We start from the raw sequence: 25,257 nt of genomic DNA, 5'->3' as shown, positions 1-25,257 counted from the left end.
CTGGGACGGCAGCTTTATGTATACGGGAGCGCCTTTCTGGCTGGGGCCTGGATGGGCCAGAGTTTCGAAAGGCTTGCATTAGTGGCATGGGTGTTTTGAGCCTGGATCGTGGGTAAATGAGAAGGTTTTCCTCCCAGCCCTTTTCCTCATGATCGTCTGGAGTACTGCTACTGATCCTTACGCAGTTAACACGTTGATTTGACTATTCAACGCGCGACGTAACTCGACGAAAGCTACCTGAACCTCGATGAGAGGCATGACCCGCACTTATCAGATTTAGATCCCATGATTGATTGACATGGTATGGGAAATGGTGTTCGTCTGGATGCGAGCCGGAGAATTCGGATTTCAAGGTTGCTTCTCGGCTAAGCGCAGTGCAGGTGCAGATGCTCGCATTTGAGCAAGTTTCCCTAGCTCCCCACCTACAAATACAGACTAGGACCCTTCAGTCTTACCCAATGGCATTGGAGTAGTTAGACGAAGGCAGCCATCGTCGACTACCACATATCGAGATTCTTGAATGGCCCTCGTTAGTTCGCAAGAGAACGCGCTGGATTCTTTTCTTCTGCTCAGCAGATCTAAAGCCGTGAACTACGGCTCTAGAACACGTCGAATGCTACGTACGCTTGTACTGACAAATGTGTAGGTTCCGATCGAACATCAAGAAGAGGCTGACGATCTGTCAACCTTCGCTACGCACATAGCAATCGTCCCTAAACGCCCCTCTCTCTACACCTGCAAGAACTCAATACTCCTCAACTGCTCCTCACTCTCCGTACTCAAACTAACCCCCCGCACGCTCTCCAAATCCCTCAACCCCTCTTCCAACCCCTTCTTCTGCATCCCCCAACTATCACTCCCCAACGGCAGTCTCAGCGGCATGTCACCTCCTTTTTTCACATACCCATACAGCACCTCCGCCACCCTCCCCGGCTCCGCCCAATTCCTCGTCGCCTCAGCGCTCTCTTTATACTTCAACAGCACATTCGTCGGCAGCCCAGGATCCCTATACGCCGGGTTTCTCCTATCCACATCAAACGCCCCCGTACTCGTCTCCGCATACCGCGTCTTCACCCCCCCAGGCTCCACGCACAGAAACCGCACCCCCCACTCCTCGGGCACCTCCTTCGCAAGCGCCTCCGTAAACCCCTCCAGCGCAAACTTGCTCGCGTGATAGAACGCATTCCCCGCGAACGCTAGCCGCCCGCCCAGACTCGTGATCTGCATTACCATACCGCCCCTAGGACCCCCGGTTTTCGCGTTCTCCTCGCGGAAGATGGGGAGCGCGAGCTGGGTGAGGCGGACCGCGGCCCAGAAATTCGTGTCCATTAGTGCGCGGGCGGCGGCGGGGTCGGCGGTCTCGGTGTCGGCCATGAGGCCGTAGCCGGCGTTGTTGACGAGGATGTCGATGCGGCCGAAGGCGTGCAGGGTGGCTGCCAGCGCGGACTGGATGGAGGACTCGGACGTTACGTCGAGGGCGAGTTTGAGGATGTTGGGACCGGATGGGAGGGAGGAGAGGGAGGAGGGATTCCGGGCTGTGGCGACAATGCGGCAGGTTGTGTGGGTGGCGAGGTGGGCGCAGAGGGCGTGGCCGATGCCGGAGGAGCAGCCGGTTATGAACCAGACGGCGGAGGGTGGGAGGGTGTAGGGTGCCATTTTGAGCCGGGGGAGAAGAGGGGGTGGATTGGTTGGAGAGGAGATTCAAGTGATGGCGAGGAATTGGAGATGGTGTTTGGTAAGTGGAGATATATGGATCTGGCAGTGCAGCAAATGGGACAAGTGTAAATGAGAAGGGCTAAGAGCAGCCAAAGGAAAAGTATCTCCCAAGTCCAAGACGAGAAAGTCTAACTCCAAGTTGCTCGTTGCCTCGTGAGGACACCTACCTAGGTAACCGGCATACTCACCCTTGACTTTATACCCCCAAGCTCCTTCTCTCACGATGACTATGACATCACATCTATTAAAGCTCCTCTGCTCAGCTTGCCCATATACACCACACCGTAACCAGCCAAAATGCAGGCTTCGGCCCCCTCAGCCTCCACAAACTTACGCGAAGAATTCTTAATTCCGATGCTGGAGCCGCTGAGTCACCCGCGCTGAACTGAGATCTCGGACCCGAACCGTTTTCATCAGCAATATTGGAAAATGTGGATGGAAGTAGGCGCAGGAAAGATTTTGCACAGCTGAGGGTGAGTAAGCGGGCGGTCAAAGAAGTTGATCTAGGCCAGTGGGAAAGGGTAATCGGACGAAGTGCGCTCGAAATGACGGAGAGTGCCACGAGCAAACGTGCTGAATGCAAGCGCACAGGGAGGGGCCTACAGAAACGTGGGCTCGAATAAACACAAATGGGAAGGAAGAAAGATGAGAAACTGTTTTGCGGGACGAGAATCAACCCCCGTGATCATGAGACAGACTACTCAGACCAGAGCGTCCAAGAAGCTCGCCTGTAAAATCGCCGCAAGGTGTATTTCCATATCCGCAAAAAAAGAGTGCAAGTCTGGTGTGGTATCATAAGAAAAGTTTCGCTCGAACGCCTCATCAAACAAAGTCCCATCCATAACCCGACTCATCCAAATCATTAAGAAAACCCGCCTCTACATCGCCGTCCCCTTCCCCTTCCCATCATACACCCACTCATCCCGCTCCTGGATCGGACTACTATGCTGGACATACTGCCCCTGCACATACTGCCCCTGCGCGCCCACGCCCTTCACATCACCTCCGTAATACCCCTGCACTGCACCATCCAACGCGCTAAACGCCTTAGTCCTCGGCGTCATCGGCGTCATCGGCGTCCTGAAGCTCGTCGCCGTCCCCGGTGTCCGCGGCAGCTGTTGCAGCTCCCACATGTGCTGCCACTGCTCGTCGGCCGTCATCTCGTTGTCGTAGGGCGAGGACTCCCATTTTTCCTTCTGCGCGCGCTTTTCGGCGAGCTTGGCTTCGTGCGCGAGGCGCGCTTCCGGGGTGGGGTAGAGGGACCAGAGCGCCAGGATTATGTGGGCGACCATGATGGCGCTGCACGGTTGGTCAGTCATGCTTGTGTTGGAGAGAGTGGAATAGCATGGGGAAACGTACAGCATGACCACGCTCACAGCGAACGCGCTCTTCGCCTGCATACAGTACCCGCGGATCGTCTTGTCCTCCATGATATTGCAGTTCTTGGTAATGTACCAGGGCGCGCCGTGGTTCGCGCGCTCGGGGTCGATGGTGTCGGGCCCGGTCTGCGTGTGGATGCTGACGGCCCAGAGAGCCATGAGCGCGAGGTGCAGAGGCAGCGAGAGGATGGGGAAGAGGACGTGGAGGAGCCACATGGTGACTTTGGTGAGGTAGAAGAACATGCATAGCACGCCGATTACGAGGTTGTACTGCGTGTTGCTGGGGAACAGTTAGTTTCAAGTCGCAATGGGGATGTTTCCGTCTCTTTTCTTCTTCCCCAGCCGTGCGTGCACTCCGCAACATCGCCATCCCACCTCCTCCTTCTATCCAACATCCCAACCCCATACCACCCAAACTCAAAAAAAGCCCACTTACAAATTACTCCACACCAGCGGCGTATGCACCGGCCGATAATTCGCCGCCGCATACAGCACCGTACTCGGATCGCTATTGAAGCCCAGCTTGCCGCCCTCCGCCCACAGTATCGTCCGGTACAGGTTCGGCGACGCGATGCCGAAGAGCGCGAGATTGGCGACGGTGAAGGGGAACTCGAGGATCATCAGGAAGTAGACGATGCGCGGCATCCGCCATTGCCGCGGTATGAAGCAGCGTGCCATTGTGGGTTGCGTTTGGAGGGTGAGCGAGGCCGGCTCGTGGGTTGGAGGAGGTGGATGTCAGCTCGGATGGAGCGGGGGAGACGGGAGCGCGCTCTTCGTTCTGGCGATAGCGATGGGAGTGGTCAATTGGGAGTATCGCTCTCTGGGTCGGGATCCTCTCGCATGCGATAGGGCGCTCTACACCCGTCGTTCCTCGTCAGTCGTCGTCGTCGCGATAACAGGGACCCTCGAAGTCGAACAGCAAAGCTCACTAACCAACGGCACCGGGCGGGATCCTCCAGCATTTAACAGCGCACATCCACGCCCATCCCGCTGCAGCCCCATCCCATCAGCCATCAGCCGAGCCAACCCACATGGTTCCGCCCCTCCTTGCGCAGCGAAGCGCGCAGCAAAGTAGCCTTTGCAGCCGCTGACTGGCAGCGCGCACACGCCCATCACAGCGCGGCGTGGCGTGTGACAGCCAATCAGCGCGCCGCTCTTGCTCCCGCATCCTGCGCCATCCCTGCAGCGGGGAACTACAAAGGCGAGGTAATATGGCTGCTTTGGGGAATGGCAATATATTTTTCGGTTGGGATTGGTAGATGGGTGTGGTAGGGCAGCATGAAGGGTTATTTGGGACAGAGTGACGGGCAGTGCCATCTGTCCGTGAGCGAGCTGATCTGGACGATTGAGAGTGGAGGTGTGGTGTTGGAAAGACATTTTGTTTCGAAACTGTTCGAAGGAGCGTTGTGGAGTGAGGATCGCGAGATGTAGAGGTTTGAAGGTGCTGTCGGCGCTTAACAGCTAAGACGTGGTGCGAGAATCGTATTACCGCATCCATACCAATAGCGCTTGCGCCTACAATTAGGAGCCCTAGCACAAGGATCGAACAGTAGATCTCCGAACTCCTCCCAAAAGGAGACGTGCAGCCTCGATTCTGCACCTAGGAGTCCCGCAAAACTTCCGAGGAGACTGAAATAGCAGGCAAAATCCCATCTAACCCCCCTTCAGTGCTCAATTCTCCCCAAACACAATCTCCGGCCACTCCTCGCGCGGGCCCGCAAACAGCAGCCCCTCCTCCCCCTTCAACACAAAGCCCGCAAACTCTACCAAATACCTCGCGACAACCTCAAAACTCCTCTCCCCGTCCAGCGTCCCAATCATCTTCTCCACAATCCCACTCGTCGGCATCCCGCTCAGCTTCGTCAACAGCGGCGTATCGCAAAACGTAGTATGCTCACAGCCCCGCAGATTGACCTCCTTCCTGCGCCCCTTGAGATGCGCCCATAGCGGCTCCCAGGTGGCATTGTTGCTGCGGTTACGGGGGGAGGGGTCGCCGCGGCCGAAGAGCAGGACGGGTTTCTGGGTGTCGGAGAGCGGGCCGTATTGGCTGCCGTCCATGTTCACGGCGCCAGCAAAGCGTGCGTCGGCCATGAGCGCGGAGATGGCGGTGCAGCCACCGAATGAGTGCCCGATGAAGACTGCCTTCTCTGTGTTGAAGGGAGCGGTAGCTCCTGGCACCAACTGCTGAACGACATCCAGACTGCCGAGCTGCGAGAGGACGAATCGGCTGTCTTCGACGCGCGTAGCGAGTGCCGCCTCGTGTTTCTCGCGGTTCGAAGGATCCCAGTGGGTGGGCGGCAGGCCGGGTGTGTATGTGCCGTCCGGGTATTCAACGACAATCGTTTCGTATGTGTAATCCATTGTTACGACTGCGTATCCCGCACTGGCGAGCTTCTGCGCGAGCGCATTGTATTGGAGCCTTGAGGCACCCAGGCCAGGAGAAAACAACACCAGCGGAAACTTAATGGCTTCCTTAATCGCTTCGGGCGAGATGTCGCTGGCCATCTGCATCCGGATGGCTCCGAATATGCCGCGAGGCATCTCGAATTGAGCTACGTATTCATCTAGGATCTCGACAGTTTTCGGAGGCATGTAGGGCACCGGACTGATCATTTTGCAGGCGGAGCGGTCGACCGGGTAGAAGAGCGAGATCATGACATTGCGTTTGCCGTGTTCGGGATCGTAAGGGTCAGTTCGCGCGTTGTCGATAAGCTTCGTTGTGCTGTGGCCGACTGCATACTGACCGCTGGGTGCTGGAATGAGGAGCTGCCCCTTGTCGGCCATGCTATTGCTACAATATCTTGGAGCTGGTTGGGGATACTGGAAGGACTGAGAAGATTTGACGAAATGGAGCGTAACCTTTGACCTAACTATAGACAGGAACCCACAAGCTCGACAGCATGCATGTAACCGACCAGGCGCAAGCTTGAAATTTCGGGTCAGAAATACGAGGAGAGCGAAGAAACTGTTGTTGACTGAGCGGTAGAGCATCAGGCGGCTGGTCATCTGAAGGCTAAGACCCCTGCAGTTGCGGGAGGTTCTAGCCAAGAGAAGGTACGCCTTATGCATCTTGCACCCAACGTTTGAAACGAGCTGAAGTCTGATAAGCTTCCTATTGGAGACTTGTGATGCGGCCGCAGACGGTAGACGGTCAAAGGCGACACGAGCGGTCTGACTTTCGCGAAAACATGGCCTACTAGAACTGCATCCACTTTGCTGTTCGTGAACGTGCACCTACCTAGGGAAGAAGACGAATCCGACGCTGAAAGAGTACATCGAAGAATTGGAAGTCCAGCGACAAGTTGATTAGTTGCTTCCGGTGCTTAACTGACTTAGGAGCGGTGAAGTCAATCATACCGAGTAGTGATCTTGTAAGGAGCATTTGTAAGAGAGTCGGTCTCCCACGCCGAGGATGCCGCGTCAAATCGTTGATTGAGCGGAGATTAGTTCTTTACACCTAGATCCCTTATATAAGACCGCGTTGTTACCACCATTTCTCGCAGAATACGCGGTCTGGTTCAACGTGCCCCTGTGCCTGAAGGAACTGAACGATGCTGTCCGTCATATCTGGCGGTCCGCACACATAGAACACCGAGGAGCGAGCTTCATCACGGTTCCCCACCGCACTAAGCAAAGCGATCTCATCGATACGGTGTGTCCAAGCCACGATTGGCACTTCCGTGTCAATGTCCAACTTCGGCAGTGTGAGAGACATAAGCGGATGTATGGGCTCGTCGTTCTTGCGATCCCAGTGTGACCCATCCCACGTGCCCGTCAGGAACATCTCTAGTCGGTCCTTGTTTGGGTCGGAACGCGGCCTTCGGAAGAGATCGAGGAGTCGAGGCAGGAAAAGTACTTCTTCGGGCTGTGTGTCTCGCGAGGGTACCTTGGTAGAGTAGAGGAGGCGGGTTTCGATAGACGACGGTTGCTCGCGGATATGCGAGAGCATGGATATCAAAGGGCTGTCATAAGTGAGCCATCGAGACACTTCCCACAGAGCAAAGTGCGTCTTCATCAAAGAAGATGCGACCTACTTACTTTATGCCAACCCCGCCAGCAATGAAAATCGCTCGCTTGATATGGCTCATGTCCAGACCTGGGGGCGGCCATACAAAGCTGCCTCCAACACGCACATTGAGCTCCTTCCCCATTATCTGTTCTGTATGTTGCCATAACCACGCGGCAGGGGGGTTGTCTGGGCTTTTCTGAACTGCCAATTCAATGTACGGAACGTCATTTTCGGCTGATGCCGGTAGAGCGTGTTTTGGGGACGATGTTATGGTGAAGCCACCAGCTTTTTCAATTCCAGGAACGTGTACATCAAGCCATTGGCCTGGCAGGAACTTGTCTCCATCAGCGCAAGCCGAGCGTGAATGCGGGAAGGGTTGCCGACGATACGTTAATGCCGTTGCTGTCCTTGATGGTAAATCTGTACGTTTTTATTCGGTCATTGACAGCCGAGACTTTGTCGAGAATGACCGGATGCAGCGACTGTTCGCGTGGGTCGGTAGCCGTCCGTTCTTCATGGCTCAGGCTGGCTTTCGCGGATCGCGTCTGGGCCATGCTGCTCAGTGAGAAGGTCCGCAATGTGGATGGGAGAGGATTACAGGAGCGCCGCAGAAATGACCGTGTTACGACACGCATAATAGTCTGCGGGATATGTGGGATGCATTTGCCCTTGGCGGAGGTTTTGCGCGGTGGAGACGAAGGGGGTCCACCTGGGCACGCTCCGGATCGGCGATGGCGTGCGGAAGCTTGGTGGTTGAGGCTATGACGTTTTGGGATGGCGCCTCGGCTCGGGCTTTCAGCTTTCACGGCATCAGCAAAACCACCTTTGACTATATATTCTCGGGCTTTTCCCTGACTTTACTGTCATCCATATACCCTTGTTATTTGATTGCATTTGAAAATACCATACACGATCTCAGCATGGCTACCGAGGAAGGCTGGCACACGGTAGAGGACGGAACGAAGCTGTACACGAAGACTTGGAAGGTAGCTAGGATCCGTGCCACCGGTGATCTGATGCTGATCAATGGAATAGACGGAAGGGCCGGCAAAGGCTCGCCTTGTATTCGTTCACGGGTTCAGCGATCACTGTCAGCTTCAGCGTCAAGAGTGATTGACACTCGGGCCTCTAACACGTGCCAGGCAACACGTACAATTCTTTCTTTCCGACGCTTGCTTCCAAAGGTATCGAAGTTTACACCTTCGATCAAAGGTGACTAGCTTCTTCCTAAGCAAAGTACCCAGCTAATCTATCGTAGAGGATGGGGACGTTCTGCGCAGAAGAAATCTGAGAGGGGCCATACCGGCCCAACAACCAGGGTCTTGGATGACATCAGCTCCTTCCTGAGGACAGTGATCCCATGCCCTATTCCGCTATTCCTCATGGGCCACTCTATGGGCGGCGGAGAAGTCCTCTGCTACATCGCTCAAGGACCCGCCGACATCCGAAAGCACATCCGTGGCTACCTTCTCGAATCGCCCTTTGTAGACTTCAGCCCAGCGTCAAAGCCGTCGCCCATCACCGTCTTCTTCGGTCGGCTGGCTGGCAAGCTCCTCCCGCATCGCCAGATGGTCAACAAGCTGGACGTCAAGCTTGTCTCCCGGGATCCCGCAGTGCAGAAGCAGTTTGATGAAGACGAACTATGCCATGATACGGGAACCCTCGAAGGACTCGCGGGTCTGTTGGACCGTACTGGCGACCTGGCGAGCGGGAGGATTAAGATTGGTGATGACGCTGGAGAGGGCGGTGTCACTAGGATATGGATCGGCCACGGGAATAAGGACGGAATCACCAACCCCCTTGCCTCGAGGGCGCTGGCGGAGAGAATTGAGGCCAAGGACAAGGAGTACAAGTCGTATGAGGGCTACTATCACAGACGTGAGTCCTCGCTCAGAATAGCCCGTTGTCTCCCAGCTAACGATGATAGTGCATGACGAACCAAGCCCGGAGAAGGAGGTGTTCATGGACGATGTTGCGAACTGGATTTTGGCTCGGTCCGTCGAATCTGTCCAGGTGGATGGCGCGAAGTCGAAGCTCTAAAAAGTATAGAAGGTTTACGGGCACCATGTAGAGGGGAGATGTACCGATGGGCATACTCATTCATCCTCCGTATCGCAGTCTGGTGTTAAATGAATACTCCATTATCTACGCGTTCTCATGGCTTCTGCATGAAATAAAACGGCTATACTTATAGCTATAGACTAGACAGTAATACTTATCTAGAATAACATTGTATAGGGTGTAGGTGCCCTTTTGCCCAGATCTGGTGGAGAGCTTGGCTAGGAATCCGTGTTGTTAATGCCTGGCGCGATTCTCGGCACACCGCTGACCGCCCAACCCAACAAACCCAGCGCCTCAGCCATATGCAGAACAACAAGAAAAGGTTCAAGGCCTAAATGTAGATTTTACGCTACCTCTACTAACCGCCGCGCACTAGTCTCCTGTCACGATGGCAGACCTCGAAAACGAAGCCCATCCTCAGAACAACGAAGCTAAAGCAAATCCCCTTTCCGAAGAAGCCCAAGTCGAACCAGAACCCTCTTCTCGGCGGGGAAAGTTCGGGGGGACTGTTCCCATCCCTAACTATCCTCCTGGCGCAAAGATGTGGATAATAGATGGATATGGTGTCATAGGCGGTTGCGGCATCTTCTACACTCTTCCAGATCGTCCCGAAGTGGTCGTTAAGGTGGCTATTCCTTCGGACCGCACTCTCTCCGATTTCGAGATCGAGAAACGTGTGTATCGGCGTCTTAGGGAGCACCCGCACCTAGTCCACGTCTTCGAAATAAACGAGTATGGCATCTATCTTGCGCTAGCGTCGAACGGCTGCCTACGACTATATTACGAGAAGGGAGGCAAGGCTACGCTCCACGAGAGGGTAACATGGTGTCGCGATATCACTGCTGTGGTCGAATACGTCCACCAGAAGAACGTCCGCCACGGCGACCTATCGGGCCGCAACATGTTGCTAGACTCGGATAGGAAGATCTTGCTCTGCGATTTCTCGGGCTCCTACATCGATGGCGAGAGTGCCACTATTATCGCCGAGGTCGGCTTCCGCTATCCCGACAAAAACGAAAACCGTCTACCTACTATACGCGCTGAGCTCTACGCGCTTGGCTCTCTCCTCTACGAGATTATCGTGGGGAAGAAGCCTTACCATAATCTAGAGGATAACGTCGTTCTCGAGCGCATGGCTAGGGAGGAATACCCTAACGTTAGCGACCTGCCACTTGGGAACGTTATAATGGGGTGCTGGACTGGCGAGTTCGCATCAGCCGCCGACGTAGGCGACGCCATCACCCAGGCTAGTATAGAAGATTTACGGGCATCACGTAGAGGAGAGATGTACCGATGGGCGTACCGATGACTGGCTGCCGTCCACTAGGCTTGAAATTACCAAACAGATGTGCTGGGACTGCTTGTCACGCTCGGCGGCGGAACGAGAAATCGTCAAATTATACATGAAACGCACAATATCGCAAGACGGAACAGGACGGAACCAAAATGCGACTTGCTGCCGTCGCAGATAGGACTAACTATACTCAAGCCTGACGCACGTCCAGTCTGGAGAACGTGATCAGAGCGTGATGCTGCTAGCAAGCTCAAAATGTGTTTTCCTCTCCGTATACAGAGCATAATAACGACCCATATCGACCTCCCACTTCTGGAATTCTGGAAGAAAATATCCTGAATGTTCCCAATCAATCACACACTTCACCGTTAGCGTCTTCGGGTCCATCAGCAGATTAGAGGGCCCCAAATCGCCGTGGATGAATATGAGCACTGGTTCCGAAAACGTCATTGGCTCCCACTTCGATCGTGTATCGGTTTCCAGCATCCACGCCGGCGGTATTACAAACCCGTCCAGTCCTGTGGTGTCGGAAGTTAAATTTGCGAGCTCGGGGAGCAGAATACTCCGGATGAAGTCCTTCGCACTGGCCTGCGCAATGGCTTTGCAGTTTTCGCATTCGCCAACGTGGCTATGCTCCACAGTACCTGGCATGTGACATGCCTTGCCCACTTCACTTAGTTCGATGCCGTCTTCTCGACTCATCTCCAGGAACGTGGTCCCGTCATCGTTGTCGCCACATTGGATCAACTTAGGAACCGGGATTTTGGTTTTAGCGAGCAGGAGCAGCGCTCGAGCTTCGTTGAGGATGCGCTCGGTTTTCCAATGTCGTGTTCTGTAGAATACATCCCCGCCCTTTACAGCGTCGTATTTCTCCTTGGGACGGGAGCTTTTCTTGAATGTTGTTGGGGAAAGTTCATAGACTGAGTGAATAGTCGACCACGCTTCTGTTGTCATGGTTTTACGATCGTTCCGCGACGGCTTGGATGGCGGGAAGGAAGGTGGAAGCAGTGGGCGTCTTATGACAGCACAAAATAGCACGGTTGGGTAGGCATTGTATGGTAGGTATTGTAGCTGTTGGTGGGCAGAATGTGAGCTTGTGGTTTGGCTGTAGTAATAGGGAGCTGGGGACTTGCCAGTTGTAAGTAAATACTTGGAGACAAGTCGTGAATTCGTGAATGAAGGATAATTTGTTTGTGGATGAAGAGTTAGGATTCGCTTTGGTTTTTTAGGTGAGGTGGAATAAATGTAAGTGAGGCGCAAGATATCGGTGGAGGAGTTGAGCGCCTTGCCGGGTGACTACCTCTTCGCGGCCAAGAAAGCCAGCAAACGGGGGGAAGTTCACATTGACTAGCACGGTAGAGGTTCTGAAGGACAATGGCGAGGATAGGAAGTTGGAAGTAGCGATCAGTTTTGAAACGGGTGTTGGTATCGGGCGTGACGTGATTGGCGCTCGGCGGATCGCCGCGAGCGCAGGGCGAAGACGTGCGATGAGCTTGACATGTAGCTAGAGCCGGCAGCACCCGACAGAGGCTCAAAAACCTTCGAGGAAGCAGAAGACGGGGTCTCTGCCGCCTCAGAGACACGCGTCGCAGCAACATCGCAGCAGCTCCGTTCTGCTGCCCGTCGCTCATGGTCCTGCGCAACAGCAGAGATGGCCTTCCTCTGTTTAGCCAGCTCCGACGCGTGTGCTCCATTCGACTTACGTCGCCTTACCAGCATCCGGCCGCCTCATCACGACCGCACATCCTGCACCGCACCCAGCCCTGGGACCCGACCAGATCCCGGCAGCTGCGCGTCCTCCGCACCGCTACAAAAGGCGCTGTGCCGTCGAGATCCTCTGCGCTCAATTGGTCCTCCACCGCCCACCGCATACGACACAGTTCCCCTTCCGCCATGAGCACCACGCGCACGCAGACCCGGGAACACGCCGGACACTCCCACGGGCACCACCATCACCACGACAATACGTACCTCGTGTCGAAGAACAAGAAGGATGCGGGCGTGCGCATCACCAGAATTGGCCTGTACGTCAATCTGGGCATGGCGGTCGGCAAGGGATTCGGCGGTTATGTCTTCAACAGCCAGGGCAAGTAAGGCCAGGCTCCCAAGCGCTGCCTTTGCTAATAGCTTGAAGCGCTCATCGCCGACGCCATCCACAGTCTCACGGATCTCGTTTCGGACGTGATGACCCTCGCGACCGTCTCGTGGTCGCTAAAGCCACCGTCGGAACGGTTTCCGAGCGGATACGGAAAGGTCGAGAGTCTGGGCTCCCTTGGAGTCAGCGGTATATTGCTTGGAGGCGGGTTCATGATGGGCTGGGCGGCATTGATTGCGCTCGCCCAGCAGTTCTTCCCAGAGGCCTCCGAGGTCGCGGCGCAATGGGGATTGCTGCCGCATAGTCACGGACATCACCACGGCGTCGAGGACCTCGGGCCCAACATCAACGCAGCATGGCTGGCGGCAGGATCTATAGTCATCAAGGAATGGCTGTATCGAGCGAGTATGGCAACACCCGTTCAAAGCCTCACGCATCCGCTAACCAAACCCAGCGCTCAAGGTCGCCAACGAACGCAAGTCGTCCGTCCTCGCGTCGAATGCATACCACCACCGGGTGGATTCCCTCACCGCCTTCGTCGCTCTTCTTATGATCGCGGGCTCGAATGTGCTAGAGAATGCCGCTTGGCTGGACCCTGTTGGCGGATTGATAATTTCGTTGATGGTGGTCCAGGCCGGCTGGGGCAACACCAAATCGGCACTGTTCGAGCTGGCAGACGTGGGTGTTGAAGACGAAATGAGAGACAACGTCCGACGAGCGGCTACCAAAGCCTTGAAGGACATCAACACAGGAGCAGCAGACGATGTCAACGTGCGGACCGTTCAGGGTGTCAAGTCCGGCCAGAACTACTTGATGGATGTCGAGCTCGGCGCGCCTGCCACATGGTCGATCGACCAAACCCGAGGCGTCGAAAATCTAGTACGCGAGCGCGTAGGTGCCAAGGTACGCGGGGTGAAGAGAGTCCGGGTGCGCTTCGTCTCCAACACCTCGGATCAGCCCGACTTCATGGACGAATTCATCCGCGCAGACGATAGCGGTAAGCTGAGTCCTGAACCCGAACAGGAGGAGAACAACCACGACCATGATCATAAGGGCGAAAACGGAAACGCAAAGAGGAGGAAGTAAGCGTGTACTATACTTGTCAATACGGGATCAAGGTCTTGCTTGGGCGTTCTTGGGTTGGGCACAGAGGATTCCCCTTGTGCATTTGATCACCCGTCTCGGGACACCGACCGCGAAATACAATCATTCACGAGCTCTCAACCTCATCGGGCACTTGCTCTCTTCATTTCCATGTGATGCCGCAGGGGCAAGTTCGGGTACCACTAATTGCCTCTACAGATATGACCCTCCTGACCAAAAGATGCTATATGCCGCTCGATCTGGCAGTCCATGAATTTAACCGCTCGTCCAATAATACTTCAGCGCCTCTGCAGGCACGACCGGCGAAAAGGTGATGCACCTCACGCGTCATTGTGGGAAGCCGCGAGCTAGGCTTTTAGTGCGCAGCCTGAGGAAAAAGTGATGGACCCTCAACCTCACGAGACATCACTTATTTAAATGTCTTGTGCACACTGTTACACCCCTCTCACTGCTGGAAAAGCCCACGCAATCTCGCTCGACAATGGCTGATCAATTCATCGGTTTCGACCTCAGCACGCAGCAATTGAAGGGTGAGTGCGTCCCGCGCCTGGAGCTGCCCCGCCATCGCCGCAAACAATCGCTGACGTGGGTGCAGGAATTATCGTGAAGTCGGACCTCAAGCTTGTGTACGAAGGGAAAGTCGACTTTGATGCTGATCTCGCGAAATATGGCATCGAGAAGGGTGTGCTTACGAACCCGGCCGAGGGCGAGGTGTTCGCGCCGGTAGCCATGTGGCTTGAAGCCATCGATTTGGTCCTGCAGCGGTTGAAGGAGCAGGGTGCGGATTTCTCGAAAGTACAGGGCATCTCCGGGGCCGGCATGCAGCATGGAACCGTGTTCTGGAGTCGAGACGCGGCGACGCTGCTTGGCGGGCTTGATGCTGGGAAGACATTGCTGGAGCAGCTGGAGGGTGGAGCGAAAGGAGAGAGGAGAGGCGCTTTCAGCCATCCTTTCAGTCCGAATTGGCAGGACGCCAGTACGCAGGAGCAGTGCGAGAAGTTTGATGTCGCCTTGAAGAACCCGGAGACCCTGGCGGAGGCTACGGGAAGCAAAGCTCACCACGTAAGTCTGTCCCAACACATGCCTTGAGGCTTCACTGACAGCTTGGCAGCGCTTCAGCGGCCCACAGATCTTCCGATTCCACCAGAAATACCCTGAAGCGTACAAAGCTACCTCCCGCATCTCGCTCGTCTCTTCCTTCATCGCATCGATATTCCTTGGAAAGGTGGCGCCTTGGGATATAGGCGATGTGTGCGGAGCAAACCTGTGGGATATCAAGAATGGCCGCTGGCATGAAGATCTGCTCGCGCTTGCGGCTGGAGACGAAGGCGTGGAAGATCTGAAGGGAAAATTGGGAAATGTGCCCGAGGACGGCGGGAGCAGCTTTGGCACTATCTCTCCCTACTTCGTGAAGCGATATGGCTTCCCGTCATCAGCTCAGATCATCGCGTTCACAGGCGACAACCCTTCGACTATTCTTGCTCTCCCGCTTCGCTCCTCGGATGCCATTGTCTCCCTGGGCACTTCTACGACCTTCCTCATGTCGACTCCGCAGTACAAGCCCGATCCAGCATACCACTTCATGAACCACCCCACGACAGCCGGCCTGTACATGTTCATGCTGTGCTACAAGAACGGCGGCCTAGCACGCGAGCACATCCGCGATGCCATCAACAAGCTCTCATCTGCCGGCGACTCCAAGACCTGGGACCTCTTCAACGAGACCGCAATCAGCAGCCCCGTTCTCGGCCAAAACGACCCTTCCTCAGACCCCATGCGTCTCGGTCTCTTCTTCCCTCGCCCGGAAATCGTGCCCAACGTCAAGGCCGGCACATGGCGCTTCCTATACAAAGACGGGCAGCTTTCCGCTGTCCCACCTCCAGGAGCCCAGGGCAAGACCGAAGACAAGTCATGGCCCATTCCCCAAGCCGACGCCCGCGCAATCCTCGAATCGCAATTCCTCTCCCTCCGCCTCCGCTCGCAAAACCTCGTCGAACGCCAAGGCGACCTCCCCCCGCAGCCGCGCCGCATCTACATGGTCGGCGGCGGTGCGGCGAATAGCGCCATCGCTGAGCTCGCCGGCGAAGTCCTCGGCGGCGCAGACGGCGTGTACAAGCTCGACATCGGCGGAAATGCGTGCGCGCTGGGCGCTGCGTACAAGGCTGCGTGGGGCGTGCAGAGGAGGGAAGGAGAGAAGTTTGAAGATTTCTTGGAGGCACGGTGGAATGAGGAGACGTTTGTGAAGAAGATTTGTGAGGGGTATAGAAAAGGGACTTGGGAGCGGTATGGGGAGGCGCTTAAGGGGTTTGCGGCGGTGGAGCAGAGGGCTATTGAGGAGAGAGGGGAGAGCAAGATGGCGGAGGAGAATGCCGGGGGAAAGGTGTCGTAGAGTGAGTGGGTGGGCGAGTGAACGCAAGGTATCTTTCGGGGTAGGAACTTGTTCATGTCAACATTGCATCTGATCCTTCGTGCTCTTTAATGAGTTCTTCTGAGCTCTAAAGCTTGATTTAGCGGTATTTTCCATCGGCATTCTCCCATTGTGCTTGCCCCGATGTTGCATATATTTGGGCCAATTAGCGTCGCCCTAGCTGAGGTCCCTCGTCCGCGCTAAAGATTGCAGTGCAAATGGGTCAACTAATCTGCTGAAAAGACCTGCAGACCGATCTTCGGATATTCTATATTTGTCGGATAGGTTACCATACTGCGTGAATTAAAGCAAAATCGCTTAGCAATACCACGATTTCAATGCAATCGCTTCCGTAGTTCTCTACGACTGAGTCAATCAGCTCGAGTCTCAATACTCGTCTGTTCATTTATTTATCGAACTCGCGTCCTCGATCGATCTGCTGAATACAACAGGGTGCGCGTAGAGGGTAGGAAGGTTTCCAGGTAGAAGAATCTATGTAGTGTAGATAAGAGTTCTGAAGCATGAGAAGTTGTTACTTTGGATTAGAAAAGGAGCGACTGCGGAGTAAACAAGCAAACTACACCACCCACCACGAGTCCACTAAAAATATTAAAGAAGCATCGGATGAGAGCATATCTGTCGTCCCTCCCAAAGCCTTGCTAAATTCTCCCTCCTTGAGAGAAGGAAGGACACCATGTCCCTGATATCTTCGGCCCAGGCTTTCCCCTGAAGCATGGACAGGGCTGCGCAGCTAGAGAGCGGCACTACAAGCATCCCTTATCCACACCCTTGGTGCAGAATCCGCACTCGTATGAGCTCACGCGGTTGTCCCATCCTGTGCCGTCGCGTGTCAGTGAGGGTCGGGTAATGCCTTCGCCTTCGAACAGGGGACTCACCATTCCAACCCATATCCGCGTATCCAGAGTACCAAATTGGCTCGTTCTGCCCGGTGCAATTGTACCCGCTAGCAAGCACAGCGTGTCAGTTCTGTTTGACTGCGCGGCTCCAGTGCGCAGCGAGTAAGACGATGCTGGCTGGGACTTACTCATAGACGATGCATTTGACGCCCGAATCGGGGCCGAAGGACGAAATGGCGTTGTCGCTGCTTCTGAGTAAGCATCGCTACCTCCCACCAAAGAACACGAGAACAAGGGGGATATACAATTTAGTCCCCTTGAGATCGACGCATTTATCAGCGCCCTCGATGTCGAAGGCTTGAAAGAAGCCGGAGTTCTCGCGGTAGCCCCAGAAGGGGTCCGAGGTTATGTAGACCTATGAATGTCAGTGAGCTTGTCGAATAGAGGGGACGATATGTCGAGCAAAGGTGGTAGAGGAGCCGCGTCTGGGGCGGGAAAGGAAACCCAGAGAAGCGGAGCTGGGCGGAGAGAACGACTACGGACTTACTCTCGAGCTTCTCGCGGCAAGTTTCGTGGGTACCGCGAGAGCAGCGGCGGAGAGGAGGACAGTGGAAGCGAGCGTAGAGAAGCGCATGTTGAATGGGTAATGGGAGGGTCGTTGAGCCTTCCTCTAGAGAACGAGTAGCCAAGTTCTAAAATATCTTTTCTTCTCGCCGTTGGATTCCGAAAACACGGCGGCGGGAATCATATTTATATAGAAGGGTGTCGATCCAGACCTACAAGACGCGGTGAGCGGCATCTGGGACTTGATGGTATATCGACTGTCAATGGCGCTGCGCTTGCGACGAGGCTATCGCGTCCGTCTTGTTGAAGATGCCAAATGATATTGAGAGGAGGTTCTCCTGCAAACACAGGCCAAAGTGGCCCCATTGATCGTTCATGAAGCTGCCAATCATTTGCAATGAACTCTGAACCGAGGCTTCCGCGACGGAGCTCCTGGTCCTGTAGCCTCACATCTTTTTATTGACGCTGTGCGCCAAATCGAGGAAATGGCATGAAGGAGTGGCATATGATGGATCTAGCGTTGCCGTTCATACAGGATCTTCTCGCGACGTGCCTTCAATGGGGTAGCGCGGAGGATCTAGGTGCCGATTGCCGCGCTGAGATTGCTCCAGATGTTGTACCGATGCGATAGTGTTGTGGCTTTGTGCTCGGCCCGAGTTGGAACCTGGTAGTAGGGATCCACAGCTTATCGTGTGGGGTGATTAATGTGTCCTGGCATGGCCGCGTGACGAACAAAGTTGCGCGCAACGGTTTTCGTGCGAGGGGAAATGAGCAGCGAATAGAGGCTAGATCGTGAAGGGACCTGTGTCCAGATCTCTGATGTAACAAGAGCTGCCCAGTGATGCTTAGAAAGGGAACGGGAGACACAGATCGCATTTGTGGAACAGGAAATGGTTTTGAGTAACGAAAAAGAAGGGGATGTCGATGGAGCAACTGTCCTACCCGATGTCATGCCAAAACTTAATGATGCTTCTTGGAAGAGGCCAGGCTCCCTCAACTTCGGTAATCGTGGGCTGGTAGATTGTGTGCTGCTGGCGAACGACATGCCCAGGCGACTCGCATAACTGGAGCTGGAAAAGTGAGTGCTCATATGGTGGATACACAAAGCACAGAAGGTTCGGTCATTGGAATTTGACCGGTTTCTCAGAAAGTGAAGCGTCTCAAGGTCACAAAACGTTGCCGCGAGGCGATGAGTATCCGGGGTGCCCTGAAGTGCGACGTCGTAGAGCGCTTTAGATTGTTCTCGTCCAATACCACTCCTGTTGTGCTAGTATCGAGAGACGGAAATCAGGTTGGTGGGGTGCCTTTTCGAGGCACCCGCGGCCTTGCCGACGGCTACGGAGCACCATGAGCGTGTGTGAGTGAGCGCTCGCATACATTGGCGACCTGAGCACGTAGGTTGGATTGTATCCGACCCTCAGTGGCAAGAGAATGCCAAGTATTTGGGCTGTGGTCATTGCGATCTGCCTCGGACTCCGGACACCGGTGGCTAGCTCTTTTGGCAAGGAAGTATGAAATTGTGGCATACGCAGGCGAGAAACGGTTACCCAGAATCCTTGTCACTGGCATTGAGAAGACAGAGTTCCATTAAACCGCATAGAGATTCGTTATTCCGGCGAACGGCAACAGCGTTAGTCAGTTCTAGGCGTAATGTTCGTGGGAGGATCTTTGAGGGTCGGACTACGGGAATACCCCTGAAGGAAGCAATATGCGCATCTGGTAGGCGCGAGGTCCTGCAGCCAATAAGCCCAGAAGGGCGCCTGCTCGATTAGGAAGGCTTCCAGACCTAGTGAAGACCGGCTTTCGTCACCGTTCATGTGGTGCCGGAGAATATTGCTCACTCACCGGATCGTAGAGGAAGGCCCCAAGCATTCGTTATTGCTCGATAGATCCTACGTTGATGATTGAGCGGTCCGACGTGGGTTCGTGCTTTCTGTCAATGTCCGGTTAGTGTAGACGTACAGGTGGGCATAATGGAGACAACCGCTAACACTGCGCCCCGCAGGCGGCACAGTAAGCCTAGCATTCCGAGATCAGCAGCTCATCTCAGCGTGCTGAGCATCGATTGAGATGCGTTTGGGATGTGCATTCGTGGGGTTTGGATGAGATGAGAGCGGGTGAGGTGTTCGAGGCAAGAATGAGTGTACCGCAATGACCATCTGTGCGCCTGCAGACACAGCCACATTCCCAAGCCGTTACCTCAACCATCCTTACCTCCACCGCTCTCCAACACCGTCAGCGACTGACAGCACTGTCGACCGCATCTGCGCAGCATACGCCTGCTCGCAGACCTATCTGCGCTTCACTATAAAGTAAGGTGCTCCCTCTTGACACGTGGCTTCGCTAATTAGTGGCTTACAGAGAGAGGACACCAAGAACAGCCTTTCTTTTCAAAGATCATTATTCCCATCCTGGCGCCCCCTACTGCGCCTCACCTTTACCCACTCCTCTCGTACCGATCTCACATCCCCTCTCCGACCGACCTCATTTCCTCTTCCTCAAGTCGATTGTACCGGGCGCAATATCATCATTCCGAGCGATCGCTAGTCGATTCCATCGGAGATATCGCAGAGGAAGATGCAGGAGTCTGTCATACAATGGCCACTTGGTTTAGACGTCAAGGATCTGGTGGGCGCAGGCATTACGGCGATTGTCGCGCGTCTTGATGCCGTCGTCAAGTTCTTCGGGCCGCCGGAATTGCACTTCTTTGAACGAGAGAAGCTCATCTATCAAGGTCTCGGTCGCGACCACAGCGGCATCGTGCGGTATTTCGGCGTCTTGGAAAATGCTATCATGTTGCAGTTTGCGAGCCAGACATCTATTAGGCAATACGTTGCAAGGCAGAAACAGGTTCCACTTTCGCTTAGGCTTCGTTGGGTCGAACAACTTTCCGATGCCGTGCGGTTTATCCATTCAAAGGGCGTGTTCCATGGCGACATATCGTGCAACAATGTTTTCCATGATGACAATCTCGATGTAAAGCTTGGTGATTTCGCCGGCTCGGCTATTCCACCACTCGTCTGTTATGGGGCCAGTCACGAACTTCCTGGCAAAGATATTTCAACAAAGACCGAACTCTTTGCTCTCGGTTCTACTATTTATGAGATAATGACTGGCTCGAAGCCATACAAGGATCTGCCTGATCACGAAGTATCTGCTGCTTTCTCCGAGGGCCGCTATCCTGATCTAGAATCTGTCTCTGCCTTCAGGAACACGATTATGAGATGTTGGAGGCAGAGTTATGCGACTACAGAAGAAGCCCTTCGAGACGTGAAATTAGAGGGTACGTTCCATTCTTTGGCTAAGCTGCAAAAGCTGATTATTCGTACAGTCGCTACCATTAAAGAGCCACGCATATCCCGTTTCTACGCTCTTCTCAGCCATCAATTAGTTTTGCTTCCTTTCCTCCTGACTGCTGTTTCCCTGGTTCCGTTTGTAGGCTGGGTAAGGCGCCGGAGATGACTCCATTCGTCATGAAAGACTCATTAACAACAGGAACATCACCAATGATACCTTTCCACGGGCAGACGCAGTGGTAGTTAAGGTTAGCGCTAGCACTAAGCACTGATCAGCCTTTGCCTCGCAAGAGTGTTTCCGTGACTAGACGAGTCCGCTTACCGCGCACTCCCTAGAATACCCTCCAAAGTCGTCAGCTCCGCAAGCACAATATGCTTGAACCCTCTTGCATTATTGGGATACTTGAGAGGTTGCATATTGATGTCAAGGGGGATGTCAATGACTTGGTGTGTGGCTTGGCGAACCGTGCCGGGTCCGCATGCAGGAGCCTGCTGATTAAGCCAGCAGCCACAGCGAATTGAGAACTTCAAGGTTGCCTCTCTACGACGAAGCAGCAGCTTTTGCATGGTGCGCTGCGTTTATCTGCGTGTTTTCGATCAAGGAGGCATTGTCCCAAGTGACTGGCTCTAACGGCGCTAGCTGAGTAAGGTTGGATTCTACGATTGGAGCGCTGTTTCAACATGGAACAAGGCTGCGCGGAAAGGAGAGCATTGCTGAGTCTTGTCAGAGGGGCATGGCAGCCGCGCGCCTTATGCAGGAATGATGAGATTGAGTGAGATTGGGATATTACCGGGTTCTCGAAGAACAGCTAGTAAGATGAGTTGAGAATTTAACGTGAGAACCCGAGGAGAAGGTTCGACATACTGCGGGTGCGGAGAATTTGAGCGATTGTGGTGAGATCGTCACGTTTGCACCATGGCTCTTGGCGGATGCACCGTCATTGCATGCGGGGCTCTGCGATCAACAGTTTCGGACACAGTGCATTCGGCGCACGTGAAGCGGCATTCTGGGCCTTGAAAGTGCTGTTTCTCAGGAACGTCCAACCGCGGATTGAGGCCACGCAGTGCTAGTGGAAAGGGAACCGTGGTCGGTGAGCGGGGGGAGCGTAGCCCAAGCAACCGCGGGCCCGCAACAGCCTGTGCATTTGCAACAGCGGCGCATCGAGTGCTGGGGTTGGCATGTTGGCAGAAACCGTGGTTATTAGCTGCTCTCGGCCCGAAATAGCAGGGAACTGATCGACTCAGTGTCTGTGATGGTCTGTGTGGTCTGTGATTGTCTGTGGTCCTGAGTCAGCGCTCACGGGCACGTCCGGGGCCGATGCGGTGGGGAGAGATGGCCGTTGGGCCTGGTGGCGCGCGTGAGCCTGGCGGTGAGGCGCCAGGATGCAGCTGTCGTGTGAAGATGAGGAGACGCGAGGGCAAGCGGCAGCAGTTCTAGGCGGGAGTGCAGCGTGGAAAATCGATGGGGTTAGATGGGGTGAGGGCAAAGCGTCAGGTGGATGGCCCAATTCGCGGCGCATGAGGGGCCAGGGCGCAGCTAGCTGGTTAGAGCTGGCGCCTCCGCCGGCCTGTCGTGTGCGGCCTCGCCAACGCCGACAAGGAGATCTGGACGACGCCACAGCGCGGCCGCGAGGTGAGGGGATGCCTGTTCTCGGTTGGGTGACCAGCCCGCGGGAGCAGCTGATAAAAGCTGTGGATACTTAACGCGGGATAGCACCGCGGCGCTGAGCCAGCAGGATTTCACCGCGCGCATTCATTTCACTTCGTGCAGCTGGCTGTCGCTATTCACATCCACATCCACATCCCGTCCAGAGTGTCCGCTGCACTGAGACACACCACATACCGCAGCGCCGCGCTGACCTCAGGCGCAGCTTCCTGGCCCGTCCGCAGATCCACATCCAGCAACCGCAACCAGCACCCCTGTCACCAGCTCCATACATATACAAAGGAACCCCCCGCGCCCGTGACGCTACGCTCAGCCTCCAGCTATCGCCGATACAATTGTGCGTCGAGGCGCTTCTTTCACGCTATTTATTCCTATTGCTCGCGACGAACAAAGACGCCGGTATTCCGTGGTACCACTCGCTTCGGAACAAGCAAGCAAGCCACCACCGCATACCGAAATCCATGTACCGCTTTCATCCCGCGCCACTTCCCGCCGTACAAGAGCCACTCCGTCCGCGAGCATACCCCTAAATTCCTCAGCGTCATCGTCGCACTGGTCCTCAGTTTCCTGGCCAACACCATGGATCCTCCTACAGAAACCCCGAACACCGCTCGGTCGCGCCGAACAGAGCGCTCGAGCGGTGCCCCGAATTCGCAGTCCACTCCGCCGACCTACGGATACCACAATACCTTCCACACCCATGCACAGCCCGTCCTAGATTCTCCGCCTTCGTATGCCTGCGCAACCAATGTGCGGACCCTCAGCTGGCTGAATGCCAAAGCTCACACCGAGGCCGTGGCCACCCGGAAAACAAAAACGCCTCCCGCATATTCGTGTACAGTGGAGATTGAAGGAACCCTGGGGATGAAGCAGGAGCTGACCTCCGTTTTCGACGTGTCCAGATCGCGCGAGTGGCACGACGTGTACGTGGTGCTGCAAGGGACACAGCTCTGCATTTACCGCATCAAAACTCCTGGGATTCTCAGCAAAGATCGAGCTCCTGCTCCCGGGCGCCTTCTCAGGACCTTCACCCTGCAGCACGCAGAAGTCGGCGTGGCTTCGGATTTCAAGAAGACAAAATTGACTCCGAGGTCGCCCTTTGCACACCTGGTGCCAGTCTCTGCCCGCCAGAAGCTGTACGAAACGGATCCGCATCTCTTCGAGCCGATTCGAGAACATGCCCTGCGTCTGCGTCTGGAGACGGAGCAATTTCTGCTCTGTGCCAACACCCAAGAGGAAATGCTGATGTGGGTAGAGACGCTGTGTGCAGCGGTTGATATCAGCCCACCCTTGGAAGACCGCAGCGAACCCCGTTATCGGAGCCTGCCTAGACGCACCAGGCGGCAGCGTGTCCTTGACGGATCACGACTCGGTGCAGATTTTGAGAATCTGTCAAACCTCGACATTGGCCGACGCATCATTGCGGAGCAAGAGGAGATTCTGCGTCAGCTCTATCCTCACCTAGCAAATGGAAATGCGCAAGAATCACAGCCAGGCCATACTCCGCAGGGTGCGGATCCTGATCGCGATGACTTCGACCCCGACGATGTCCGTTTCCCTACGAGGCGACCTGTAAGCGGCTCCATGAGCCGTACTGCGTCGCGGGATGGCGAGACCAACGCAGAAGACCGGCCTTCGACTGGTGCCAGCAACTCCGATCCGAAAGCTGCTCCTCTTGTTCGACCCAGCCGTTCCCAGGCACTCCGCTACCGACGCCGGTGCGCTCCCGTCCTGCTCGCCAGCTCTCCGAGGGTTAGCGATGTTGTGTTCAGCGGCGGGAAACGCTTACGGATCAACACGAAAGAGCATATCCTAGTCGAGTACACTTCACATCCACCACGCTACGAAGCCCACAACTTCAAGGCAAAACGCGCGCCGGAAGGCACTTCAAGCGGGAACACACCGCAACCCACATCCACCAAAGCTGTTCCAGCCCCAATCAATGTCGAGAGACCGACCTCACCATTGCGTGGTATCAGCGATGATTCTATGGCATTTGGCTATGATTTGGCTTCAACTTCTTCCGAGAACGCCGCAGAGGGTATCCGCTCTGCTGCTCCTTCTGAGCCGCCTTCTCCAACTGCCGCCACCCAAGCCAAGGCAGATGCTGCTCGCCAGCTCGCGAACATGGGGAAGAGAAGGAACAGTGAGGAGAGCCGGGAAACCGGCCTGAGCGCAGTCGCTCTGGGCGTGGGCCTCCTAATCTGATCTGATCTGAGATCTAGGCCACTATCCTCCCTAGACCAGAATCTTCACCTCTTCCTATATTTCCTTCACTGCATCTATTTCCTATGTTCTAGCACGGATGGTATCCAGCATCCGTATCGTCCTTTTACGATACCCAGGAGAAGCATTCATAAAGGTGCGTTTATAGCACTCTAGGCGTTCACTATCTGAGCATTTTCAACGAGCGCTTCGTCACAGCGCGGCGTTTTCACTTTCACCCTATGAGATACCCATATTTCTTCACGGACTTTACGGAAGAAGACTGTCACTGAGATGACGGCATATGGAATACGGAGATATGTGTAGATCCATGTACGAGAGTTGTAGGAGATGGAATACATAATTTCGCGATCGATCAACGGATCGCCGCCATCATACTGATGATCCACGGAATGTGGGTGACATGCTTCTAATACCGATATATACAGCAGCAGTTATGAAGCGTGCTACTTTGATCTGTTCCACCCGCCTGTCTCTCGTACCTGGTGTGCCTGAAAATCTCAGACCCTGCGGCCAAAGCTCGTGCCTCATTCGCACTTCCAAACACACAAATTTTCCCGCCGAGACCACATCATCTCATGTC

At 55.0% G+C, this 25,257-nt stretch overlaps 12 protein-coding genes across 12 annotated transcripts; 6 read left to right on the top strand and 6 right to left on the bottom strand.

The window, feature by feature from the left end:
- Window positions 1–565: 565 nt before the first annotated feature.
- On the bottom strand, window positions 566–1,975 carry BU26DRAFT_524942 (short-chain dehydrogenase). The gene has a single exon (XM_033830388.1). It carries the CDS (start codon window positions 1,654–1,656, stop codon window positions 730–732), a length of 927 nt encoding a protein of 308 aa, XP_033676797.1. The 5' UTR covers window positions 1,657–1,975; the 3' UTR covers window positions 566–729.
- A 619-nt stretch (window positions 1,976–2,594) lies between these two features.
- Window positions 2,595–3,773, bottom strand: BU26DRAFT_440053 (uncharacterized protein; the record flags this gene model as incomplete). Its single annotated transcript, XM_033824372.1, has 3 exons — window positions 2,595–3,015; window positions 3,076–3,375; window positions 3,532–3,773. The coding sequence occupies 3 exons, from the start codon at window positions 3,771–3,773 to the stop codon at window positions 2,595–2,597; spliced, it is 963 nt and encodes a 320-aa protein (XP_033676796.1).
- Window positions 3,774–4,766: 993 nt separating this feature from the next.
- Window positions 4,767–5,879, bottom strand: BU26DRAFT_440068 (PAF acetylhydrolase family protein; the record flags this gene model as incomplete). Its single annotated transcript, XM_033824373.1, has 1 exon — window positions 4,767–5,879. The coding sequence occupies one exon, from the start codon at window positions 5,877–5,879 to the stop codon at window positions 4,767–4,769; it is 1,113 nt and encodes a 370-aa protein (XP_033676795.1).
- Window positions 5,880–6,371: 492 nt separating this feature from the next.
- Window positions 6,372–7,658, bottom strand: BU26DRAFT_585319 (uncharacterized protein; the record flags this gene model as incomplete). The annotated part of the gene is made up of 3 exons (XM_033834629.1): window positions 6,372–7,057; window positions 7,134–7,438; window positions 7,494–7,658. The coding sequence occupies 3 exons, from the start codon at window positions 7,656–7,658 to the stop codon at window positions 6,580–6,582; spliced, it is 948 nt and encodes a 315-aa protein (XP_033676794.1). The 3' UTR covers window positions 6,372–6,579.
- Window positions 7,659–7,956: 298 nt separating this feature from the next.
- Window positions 7,957–9,340, top strand: BU26DRAFT_610640 (alpha/beta-hydrolase). The gene is made up of 5 exons (XM_033836009.1): window positions 7,957–8,090; window positions 8,140–8,194; window positions 8,247–8,316; window positions 8,363–8,982; window positions 9,032–9,340. The coding sequence occupies exons 1-5, from the start codon at window positions 8,025–8,027 to the stop codon at window positions 9,142–9,144; spliced, it is 924 nt and encodes a 307-aa protein (XP_033676793.1). The 5' UTR covers window positions 7,957–8,024; the 3' UTR covers window positions 9,145–9,340.
- Window positions 9,341–9,441: 101 nt separating this feature from the next.
- BU26DRAFT_170338 (kinase-like protein) lies at window positions 9,442–10,579 on the top strand. The gene is made up of 2 exons (XM_033820265.1): window positions 9,442–9,487; window positions 9,542–10,579. Exon 2 carries the CDS (start codon window positions 9,554–9,556, stop codon window positions 10,472–10,474), a length of 921 nt encoding a protein of 306 aa, XP_033676792.1. The 5' UTR covers window positions 9,442–9,487; window positions 9,542–9,553; the 3' UTR covers window positions 10,475–10,579.
- Window positions 10,580–10,765: 186 nt separating this feature from the next.
- BU26DRAFT_410664 (uncharacterized protein) lies at window positions 10,766–11,377 on the bottom strand (the record flags this gene model as incomplete). Its single annotated transcript, XM_033822935.1, has 1 exon — window positions 10,766–11,377. A coding segment is annotated over one exon (612 nt), but the record flags the coding sequence as incomplete, so codon positions are not given.
- Window positions 11,378–11,980: 603 nt separating this feature from the next.
- Window positions 11,981–13,983, top strand: BU26DRAFT_524935 (uncharacterized protein). Its single transcript, XM_033830387.1, has 3 exons — window positions 11,981–12,545; window positions 12,594–12,959; window positions 13,009–13,983. Exons 1-3 carry the CDS (start codon window positions 12,089–12,091, stop codon window positions 13,638–13,640), a joined length of 1,455 nt encoding a protein of 484 aa, XP_033676790.1. The 5' UTR covers window positions 11,981–12,088; the 3' UTR covers window positions 13,641–13,983.
- On the top strand, window positions 13,974–16,180 carry BU26DRAFT_495829 (xylulose kinase). Its single transcript, XM_033826231.1, has 3 exons — window positions 13,974–14,188; window positions 14,254–14,720; window positions 14,770–16,180. Exons 1-3 carry the CDS (start codon window positions 14,140–14,142, stop codon window positions 16,045–16,047), a joined length of 1,794 nt encoding a protein of 597 aa, XP_033676789.1. The 5' UTR covers window positions 13,974–14,139; the 3' UTR covers window positions 16,048–16,180.
- Window positions 16,181–16,829: 649 nt separating this feature from the next.
- On the bottom strand, window positions 16,830–17,556 carry BU26DRAFT_571532 (uncharacterized protein; the record flags this gene model as incomplete). The annotated part of the gene is made up of 5 exons (XM_033834148.1): window positions 16,830–16,900; window positions 16,962–17,029; window positions 17,111–17,167; window positions 17,228–17,337; window positions 17,470–17,556. 5 exons carry the CDS (start codon window positions 17,554–17,556, stop codon window positions 16,830–16,832), a joined length of 393 nt encoding a protein of 130 aa, XP_033676788.1.
- A 2,108-nt stretch (window positions 17,557–19,664) lies between these two features.
- On the top strand, window positions 19,665–21,024 carry BU26DRAFT_170231 (kinase-like protein). The gene is made up of 3 exons (XM_033820264.1): window positions 19,665–19,798; window positions 19,848–20,769; window positions 20,818–21,024. The coding sequence occupies exons 2-3, from the start codon at window positions 20,064–20,066 to the stop codon at window positions 20,946–20,948; spliced, it is 837 nt and encodes a 278-aa protein (XP_033676787.1). The 5' UTR covers window positions 19,665–19,798; window positions 19,848–20,063; the 3' UTR covers window positions 20,949–21,024.
- Window positions 21,025–21,972: 948 nt separating this feature from the next.
- BU26DRAFT_555951 (uncharacterized protein) lies at window positions 21,973–25,092 on the top strand. Its single transcript, XM_033832352.1, has 2 exons — window positions 21,973–22,441; window positions 22,497–25,092. The coding sequence occupies exons 1-2, from the start codon at window positions 22,166–22,168 to the stop codon at window positions 24,654–24,656; spliced, it is 2,436 nt and encodes an 811-aa protein (XP_033676786.1). The 5' UTR covers window positions 21,973–22,165; the 3' UTR covers window positions 24,657–25,092.
- The last annotated feature ends 165 nt before the right edge of the window (window positions 25,093–25,257 follow it).

The sequence above is a fragment of the Trematosphaeria pertusa genome, assembly GCF_010094035.1.
Source record: "Trematosphaeria pertusa strain CBS 122368 unplaced genomic scaffold BU26scaffold_22, whole genome shotgun sequence".
NCBI classification, from domain to species: Eukaryota; Fungi; Ascomycota; class Dothideomycetes; order Pleosporales; family Trematosphaeriaceae; genus Trematosphaeria; species Trematosphaeria pertusa.
Note: the sequence above shows the minus strand (reverse complement) of the source record. Positions and strands in the feature narration are given on the sequence as shown.

Excerpts from the sequence above, each read along its gene's own strand:
- BU26DRAFT_524942 (XM_033830388.1), bottom strand. The coding sequence starts at position 1,656 with ATGGCACCCTACACCCTCCCACCCTCCGCCGTCTGGTTCATAACCGGC.
- BU26DRAFT_610640 (XM_033836009.1), top strand. The coding sequence starts at position 8,025 with ATGGCTACCGAGGAAGGCTGGCACACGGTAGAGGACGGAACGAAGCTG. Across the intron at positions 8,091-8,139 it reads TGTACACGAAGACTTGGAAG|ACGGAAGGGCCGGCAAAGGC; the intron begins GTAGCTAGGATC and ends TCAATGGAATAG. Across the intron at positions 8,195-8,246 it reads TCACGGGTTCAGCGATCACT|GCAACACGTACAATTCTTTC; the intron begins GTCAGCTTCAGC and ends AACACGTGCCAG.
- BU26DRAFT_170338 (XM_033820265.1), top strand. The coding sequence starts at position 9,554 with ATGGCAGACCTCGAAAACGAAGCCCATCCTCAGAACAACGAAGCTAAA.
- BU26DRAFT_524935 (XM_033830387.1), top strand. The coding sequence starts at position 12,089 with ATGGTCCTGCGCAACAGCAGAGATGGCCTTCCTCTGTTTAGCCAGCTC. Across the intron at positions 12,546-12,593 it reads TTATGTCTTCAACAGCCAGG|CGCTCATCGCCGACGCCATC; the intron begins GCAAGTAAGGCC and ends AATAGCTTGAAG. Across the intron at positions 12,960-13,008 it reads GGAATGGCTGTATCGAGCGA|CGCTCAAGGTCGCCAACGAA; the intron begins GTATGGCAACAC and ends AACCAAACCCAG.
- BU26DRAFT_495829 (XM_033826231.1), top strand. The coding sequence starts at position 14,140 with ATGGCTGATCAATTCATCGGTTTCGACCTCAGCACGCAGCAATTGAAG. Across the intron at positions 14,189-14,253 it reads CAGCACGCAGCAATTGAAGG|GAATTATCGTGAAGTCGGAC; the intron begins GTGAGTGCGTCC and ends ACGTGGGTGCAG. Across the intron at positions 14,721-14,769 it reads CGGGAAGCAAAGCTCACCAC|CGCTTCAGCGGCCCACAGAT; the intron begins GTAAGTCTGTCC and ends ACAGCTTGGCAG.
- BU26DRAFT_170231 (XM_033820264.1), top strand. The coding sequence starts at position 20,064 with ATGCAGGAGTCTGTCATACAATGGCCACTTGGTTTAGACGTCAAGGAT. Across the intron at positions 20,770-20,817 it reads TCGAGACGTGAAATTAGAGG|TCGCTACCATTAAAGAGCCA; the intron begins GTACGTTCCATT and ends TTATTCGTACAG.
- BU26DRAFT_555951 (XM_033832352.1), top strand. The coding sequence starts at position 22,166 with ATGCAGCTGTCGTGTGAAGATGAGGAGACGCGAGGGCAAGCGGCAGCA. Across the intron at positions 22,442-22,496 it reads GGATGCCTGTTCTCGGTTGG|CACCGCGGCGCTGAGCCAGC; the intron begins GTGACCAGCCCG and ends AACGCGGGATAG.